This window comes from Montipora capricornis, chromosome 14 (genome assembly GCF_036669925.1).
Source record: "Montipora capricornis isolate CH-2021 chromosome 14, ASM3666992v2, whole genome shotgun sequence".
NCBI classification, from domain to species: domain Eukaryota; kingdom Metazoa; phylum Cnidaria; class Anthozoa; order Scleractinia; family Acroporidae; genus Montipora; species Montipora capricornis.
In genome coordinates this window covers 36,228,286-36,236,768 of record NC_090896.1, presented here as the reverse complement: position 1 = coordinate 36,236,768, position 8,483 = coordinate 36,228,286, and the positions used below count along the sequence as shown (strand labels likewise).

Genomic DNA, 8,483 nt, shown 5'->3' with positions numbered 1-8,483 from the left:
GACAGGGAATTAGGACAATTCCCCGCAGGAGCTCATTAAGAGGAGCCTCTATCTCCCATACTTGGCCTAGGAGTCAACCCTTTCCCGAGTGGATTTATTTATAGAACACCTCCCTTGGGAGATTCAGCACACTCACTGTTGTAAAAGCCAATCTCCCTTGGGGGATTCAGCACGCCCACTGTTGTAAAAGCCAATCAAAACAGAGCTATCTCAGCGTCAAGGGAATTATGATACTTTTCGCGGGAAAAACCTGTTCCTAAAAATAAATTTACTCGGGAAAGGGTTGACTCAAGGAATTAGAGGAGATAGAGGCTCCTCTTGATGAGCTCCTGATCCCCGATAATATTAAAACTAAATTGTTGCACCACTGAAATGCGAGATACCGATCCTGGCCTCATGGCAGGGCCTCATGGATTCACTAATTTTTTTCATAGATACACAAATCTTATCAAATCTGAGTGTGTAGGGCAGTCTAGTGTTCCTATTTCAGTTTCTAAAGGCCTATTAAAGGTCGAAAGCACTCAGAATTTATCAGCATCTTCTTTAAGTGGCCCCAAAGTTTATTCGTTAAAAAATTATACCGAACGGATTATTTAAGTAATTAAGTTTTTAATGTCCCCCACCCCCTCCTCCCCAAATAGTGCACCAATGGTATTTTTATGGCCCCCCTAAATGTTTTTTGCATGAAAATTATGCATGTCTAGGATATAGTTTTTACTCTCTGTATTGTACTGTGATTCCGGATTCCGGATTCCGGGTTTTAGGGTTGCCCTTCCCATTCTGGAATACGGTCAATCGAACGCAACCTTAATTTAATGATAGGGCACATATAGTTTTGAGTGGATATAGACCGTTAACGTTGTTAACATTGACTCCAGAATTACCCCCCCATTGATGAGTAAATCATCTGGCATCAGACAGAGCAAAATCTATTATATGTATGTCTCCTAGGCGACCGTCAATGGGTTAAAAAGCAGTTGTTTTAACGGTCAGTGTAAAACGCTGACAGATTTTCATCATAGAATGAAAGAATCCCTTAATCTAGAGCCATCCCCCATTGACAACTAAAATTGTTCAGCGTTACACAGAGTAAAATCTATTAAGTCTCACTCCCAAGGGTCAATGGGTTAAAGGGGACATACAGTTATTATTCAATACGATGCACAGTGACAATATTCCTATTTTCCCTGCTCTCTACTTAAGACTGAAAGTGGAGAGACTATTGCTTACTTGAGTATTTACTGTTTATCCAATAAAAATACCCCGGCTGAATATGAAATAACTAATACCGCAACACCCGATCAGGGCTTTGAAGTTAGTTCGTTGTGTTGGACTGAAGGTTCACCCTCATCACGAAGGGGAGGGGAAAGGAAGTGGGAAAGATCATGTTGTCTCCTCAGTTGTTTCCACTGGCAATCAGGTCTTATTCATGATGGCGATAATGAACTTTATTTGACTGTCAAGTGTACTTAGCGCTCGGCTCAGGACACCGGACAGAAATCAAATTACATCAAAATCATAGGTTGGTTTTTGAGGACAGGGGAAAAGCAGAGTACCCTAAGAAAAAACCTGTTCTCAACAATCCTAATTTTTATCCTATCCATTCTTATCCTTTCAATTCTTTAAAGGTCATACCGTGTTTTGTGACATTTAATGACGCTTGAACGTTTTCCCTGCTGCTAACCAACAATAACACCCTAATAACACCCACGGATTTTACCCGGACTGTCGTGCATGAGATGATATTCCTTGTCAGTGAGAGCCGTTTTAGGCAAAAAGGTTTACAGTCAAGCTATGTCACGCATGACCAGTATCCACAAGACTGAAATTTACGTTTGAATTCCTCTTTAAGGGCTTCCAAGGTTTGAACAGAAACCGTTTATCTAAGTATTTATAATAAAATGAAAGTAAATATCTAATTATTTTTTATATATCAAGGAAGTATCCCAGGGAATTCAGAATCTCAAGAGCAAAGTTCAAAACTGAACACAGATTTGAATACTCAGTTCAAATTTCAAAACTACTGGTCACACATGACATAGCTTAATTGACTGTAAGATATTTCTCATCTCAGGTTCGACAACAAAGGAATTTGTATTGATCCAAACAGTTTTGACAACACGAGGAATCTAAAATTCTGAAATACTGACTTCAGTAAAATGTTATATTTAATAAGTTCATAGAGCTTTTAAAGAATGCAGATATTCAGTAATTTCTACAAATCATTTTTGACTTTTACAAAATAAAATGCAACATTGTTCAACTCCCAACGTCAACAATTTTCAGGCATGAGCCTGCTCATTTTTGACTGATCAGTTTTCATCTTCATTGGAGTCTGTAGGTATTCAAAGTTGTTTGATTATGTCCAATGGCCAAAAATTCTGGTATTTTATACAATTCACACTGAGTTGAAAGACCAAGTGAAAATAAAATGCCTCGAATATCAGTCTATCTTCTCACAAAGAACATTGTTCATCAGCTGCTTTGGGTAATGTTGAAAGAGTTGTTATCCATGATTTCCCAGACTTTCTCTTGGAGAACTGCAACAATTTCTGCTGAGACAAACAGGTGAGTCTCATCCAAATCATCAATCACAAACTTTTTGCCCAAAATTACTTTCTCATCAAGATGGAGAAGGAACTGCTTGACCGCCGGATCACTGCGAACAAATGAGAAATCATTTACTATTAACTTATACTGATCATTCAAAAGACTTGACAATGCTGATTTAAAAATTAAATGAAATATGATCTAATGGGTGAATGTAGTCCTGAGAAGGACTGTACATGCATGTTTAGGATGATACTGGCTGATGTTTCTACAACCTGAGAGGAAGTAATCTTCCGAGTCGAAATGAGATGGGTCTAAAACACACTGTCAGATAACAGGTCACTGTGCCACAGACTAACAAACAACACCAAGATTGTCTCTAACACCAATCACTCTACAAAAATGTTGTTACAGGTCTAGGGGAAACTTTTGGTGTAGTTGTTCATCAGTGGAGCAGTGACCTGGAATGCAACCTGTGTCCCACCGGTCAAGAAAGTAACTGAAGGTGACTTCTGCTGAGGTTGTCGAAATGCTATTCAATAATTAGTGTCCGAGTCTTTGTTTGTGGCTTGGTAACAAGTCTTTATTTGTCTTTGTTTGGTAACATCGTCAGGGACTACAAACAAAGACTTGCTACCAAGCCACAAAGAAAGACTCGTAACCAAGCAGAAACACAACGGTTGCCGTGTGGTGTTGAGTGTGAAGGAGACTCTTTTTCATCGTTTTATCGATTCGTTTGGGACACTAGCAGCTGCCTGACGTAGCTGGCAGAGCTTCAATTGCGTGGCTAGCGGATTGAAATGAAAGAAAAACCTTTGCCCTTGAATGCTACGGTGGAATTTTAACCTTGGGAACATTTTAACCACAAATATTTTACTCAATTTGGCGGGCTCGTGAGAATTGAGTGTTCAGCCTTGGTATTTTACTATAGCCGTTGACAAACGAGGAACTGATAATGACTTTATTCGTGTTGAATCTGGAAAAAAGTACACAGGAAGTTATGCTTTTAAACTGAGAATGTTGTCGTAAAATTATCTATTCAGGTATTTTATCAGGATAGCCATACAGATCCTTATACTTGGGTTGGCATTCCCTCACACTGAGCTCGGGGCAACTGTGATGTCATAGAGTTTTGCTATAAACAGCCTGTAGTTGTCTTCTGAGGGCTCATAAACATCTACATGAGTACTTATTCTCATTCAAGGACTGTTCAGATTGCGAAATCTGAACAGTCAATCTACTTGTGGGTCATTTATTTTAACCCATGTGACGGCACTCTCGGCTGCCATTTTAATATCGTGTCACGGAAAAGCTTAGAAATTCAACCTTGCTTTATCACAAGACGAAAACCCTATCAAACTGAAGATTTGTGAAAAGATAAGTTTTAAGCTGTTCTAATAACTTACTAAACTAAAATCTCAAAAGGATTGATAATTATCCTAATTTTTAATTTTAATGACGTCACGAGAAAACCAAGAATAGTGGCGGAGCGCTGCCTGCCTAAAAATATGATGCTGCTATATTTGCAATACATTAAATATTTAATTCATCTCCTAAAGAAGTTGAAGAACTTACCATTCAACCAAAACACCTTTCGTGACGTTCACCATGTTGTTGCATTGATGTTTCAGGCCCGGGTTTCAGGCATGTCACCTTGGGAACTTAGTAGCCGCTACTTTCCGAATCATGCAAGAGATTGGGTCTTAGAATGAAGACGATCCCGGAAGTGGACAAAGGAAGTAACCCCGAGTCGTCAATTTTTTATTTATTTTTTTTCACAACTTTTACTTAGCAAACTTGTTGTTAATTTTCCGTAGATGGGTAAGCAGAATGTTATTTTTAATTGAGGCTCATAACCAAAAAAACACCCTCCCAGGTTACACTACAAAAAGTAATACTGCAATATGTTTTCTAGACTTAATTTTAATTTGACAAAGGCGTGAAAAACAATAGCTGGTGGGAAGAGGGCTTCTTGTAGATGCCAGACATTTTAAGAACTAATGCAGACATGAGAACGTGCAAGATTTATAAATAAATAAAGCTCTTTACTGTAATGAAATTCTACAATGGACACACGGAAAACGTCTTCTATTGCTTAACTACATCTAATCTGAGGAAGTAACAGTACATAGGAATGGCCAAGATTACTTTCACAAGAATTTGGCCAATAATTCGAAAAAAGTTGGCTAATAGGTTACTATCAATAGGTGCAGTTACACTCACCATGGTAAATGCCATTTCCCATGGTAAATTACCCCACGGTGCCTCACACTTGGGTTTTAGTATACCGTGTTAACTAGGGGTCACACGTTACGAAGATTACCGAGGTAAAACGAAATCTCACGAAATTCAATGGCGGGAAATTTAATCACAACTTCATCAGCATAGCGATTGGCTCTTGTACCTCGGGCATCAAAACACCCTTCCAACCTCCCACGTTAAATGTCATGGGCGCTTCCACTGATCTTTTTGACGTATCCATGGATATTTAACACGTGAAATTTACCTCGGGAAGCGTCGGTCACACTACTAAATACAGTTTCTCGGGGTAAAAAAGCAATTTACCACGATAAAAGTGCCCCGAGTAACAGCACCTAATGGTATCAAGTTATTAAGCTTTGCTTCAACACAAAAAAGGCATTACTAACCCTAGTGAGAACAGATGAAGAAATTACTACGTATTGGATGGCTCAGATACATAATTTTGAAAACGTAGACCACTATTGGGAACAAAGTTCTTCAGTGAGTGTGGTTGATGTTCTTACCATATTTCAAGATCTTCTTTGAACTCTCACTGCTAGACACATACACCAAAATTATTAAATCTCCTTGATCAATGCAATGACAATGCATTTTGACAGTGGTATCATTAAGCATGTCCCAAGGTAAAAGGACAAACTTTAAGGGGAAAGAACCTAACCTCTAAACTATTATTTTGCACATGTCATAGCTGCCAAATATATGTATCAAAAGAAAATGGTAGCTAACTGCTTGTGTCCAAGAAAATCCTAGAAGAACATTTCAACTTAACAACAAAATAGCTTCTTACTTTCAGTGACACAATGCTGCCGTATTGCACATGACCAGAATGAAATTTACTGTATACTAACTACCGGTAGTATTGTTTGTTTGGACTGATTACATAAGGAGAGTCCAACTTGGACTGCAGTTTTTGCCAATCATTTTACCTCTATAACCTTGTGGAAGTGACTTGCTTCAAGCGGATAAATGCTGTCTCCTCTGCTCTTTGTTTTCAATAATAGTATGCAAGGGTTGGCCAAAGTAGATATGACTTAAATTAGAACATGGTGTTAACAAAGATGTTAAAGTGGTACTACGACCAAAAAAACAATTCTTTTTCCTTGGATTTCAAAAGTATGTTAACTAAACACTAACTGACCCAAGTTTTAAGTTCTGATTTTAAAAAGACACCTGTTTATTTTAACTGGAATTTTCTTATTTATTGGTCCGCCGTTACTAACTTTAAAATCTTGAGAGAGCTGGGTCGAGGAGAAAATGACGTCAAAGACTCACTAGTTTAAGAATGCAATGCGTGTGTACGCGGCCAAATTAATATGCAGCACGGGAGTTTCGGGCTTTCAGACTTTTAAACCTGTGTTTTGCATATGTAATAAATTGCGTTTACACGCTGAAATTTTAATCTAGAGAGTAAATGACATCATTTTCTCTAGATACAAACCTCTTATGTCCAATCGGCCAGTTTTGAACGTGAGTAATGGCGGACCGTGAAATGCAAAACTTACACTCAAAATAAACAGCCTTTGGATAAAACTCAAAGCTCAAAATTTTGCCAGTTAGGTGTTAAGCAAACACGCTTTCAAAATCTGAAGAAAAAAAGGAAATGATTTTTTGATCATAGTACCACTTTAAAGTAATCCACCCCTTCCCTTTTGACTGGAAAATGGACTTTATATCTATACTATCAGTATTTTCTCAGTAATTGACTCTTATAGACACATGAAATATTCATGTGGCTTCAAGGAAATTTGAACTTATGACCTCTGTGATGCCACTGTGCGATGCTCTATCAACTGAGCATAGTATGAAGCTGAGTTTCAGGACTTGATGAATAAACTAAACAAGCCACCTCAATTTTTCAGGTGTCCAGATAAGAGTGAGGTTCCCTTTCAACTAAAATCATTAACAGTAGAATGCAAGATCTCCTCACTATTCTGCTTTCCAGGCAGTCTCTAACTAAAGTTCAAATTGCAAGAAACTGTTTTGTTTTTTTCCCTGCAGTCAATCACACTTATCTGAACAACTGACAGATTGTCAAAAAAAAAAATGAAACTGACAGTCCATTGAAGTCACAACAATACCTCAATCACAAGTCAGGGAGTCAGGGTGGTTTAGGGGTTATCAACCGCACCTCTCATCTCTGAGAACCGGAATCAACTCTGGCCTCGGGTCGTATGTGGGCTGAGTTTCAGGCGATCTCAATCTGACTCTAACAGTTTTTCTCCAGGTACTCCGGTTTTCCTCCCTCCCTCTTGTAAATTTAAAAGTTGTGTCGTTTTTTTTTTAATGTTTGATTTCAATCTTACTGCTACGAAAATTTGGTAATTATTGTTGCAAAACATACAAGTGAAAACAAGTACAGTGATTTTGACAAGCCCTAGCTTCCCTGTTCACAAGTCATTGTAAATGTCACAAGTCATCGTTACCTTTTACTGTGATCTAAAAGCAATGATTTTTGTATCTAGGTCTCTTAACACTGACTTTACTAGAAATAGTTACAGTACAACCAGGAAAACCGTGAACACCTAAATTAAGTCAGGAATGCTTAATGGTTTTAAGCCAATCATGTTTAAGGACTTCACACACCAAAACCGCAAACACAGGTATTCTTGAGGGTGCCAGTGATTGGCGAAAAGACAAATTTCTTGTCCTTTCACCGATCAGTGTAGAAACAGTAAGAAAGTCAATTTTGAGGCCACTGACATTTAAGTGGGAGCTTTTATAGTGATTTTAATGCTTAAAAAAATTAACAGAGATTTGTATGGAAAACAGCTGCTGGATGGCAAGCTTTGCTATCCAGCACACAATTCTCTTACATTTTTCAAACCGTTCTAAAATCACGCACTTAAATGTCAGTCAGCCTCAAAATTGACTTTCTTACTAATTTCATCGCGCTCTTTCCATTTCTGGCAACTATTTTGTACCGCAACCATTTTGATTGACAGCGTCACACAACACGGTCATGCAAAGGGCCTATTAAGTTGCAGTATAGCTTGTTCCAGGCTCTCAGGTAGTTGAGAAAACGAAGAGAACTGCGTGTGAAAAGCGAGAGCCTAAGCCCCCTCTCGCTTTTCACACGCAGTTCCTTTCGTTTTCTCGACTACCGCAAATCCTCTATTAAGCCCCCCCTCTCAAATAAGCCCCCCTTTTCAGAGGAGGAAAGTTAATAATCCCCCCCAACCCCCTCTCCCCCTCCCCCAATCCTTATTCTTCACAAAAAAAAAGTAACGATTAACGTGGACTGATCAGTTATGATTTATTCAGGCTGGAAGTTCATATTGTTTTTGGTCTTCGGCGGCCTGACCTCCAACTTCATATGCTTAACTTTCTCAATTTTGCGCTCTAGTTTGCCAGTGACTTTAATTGTACAACACGCAAGTCTACTCTGTCTCATACCATGGTCGGTATTTTTGCTACAGGTGATGCGTTTCGCTAAATTAAATAAGCCCCCCCCCCCCCCCCCCCTCAAAAGTGCTTGAAAAAAATAAAGCCCTCCGGGGGCTTAATAGAGGATTTACGGTATATGAGAGCCTGGAACAGGCTAGGTGCAGTAAGGTCAAGAAAACTTTCTAACGGAGGGTAGAACAGTCCAACACTAACTTTCTTGCGGGAGCGCCAGGAACAGTCAAACATTCGCCTGAAACAACGCCCCTCAGTCATCCATAAGATCCCAA

General features: G+C 38.9%; 1 protein-coding gene across 1 annotated transcript in view; it reads right to left on the bottom strand.

Moving 5' to 3' along the window:
* Positions 1-8,278: 8,278 nt before the first annotated feature.
* LOC138032512 (kinetochore protein Spc24-like) overlaps positions 8,279-8,483 on the bottom strand; it is an 829-nt gene continuing 624 nt past the window's right edge. The window contains exon 1 of the mRNA XM_068880210.1: positions 8,279-8,483. This exon is cut by the window's right edge and continues 624 nt beyond it. Within this exon, the coding sequence (XP_068736311.1) occupies positions 8,462-8,483 (22 nt within the window). The 3' untranslated portion in view covers positions 8,279-8,461.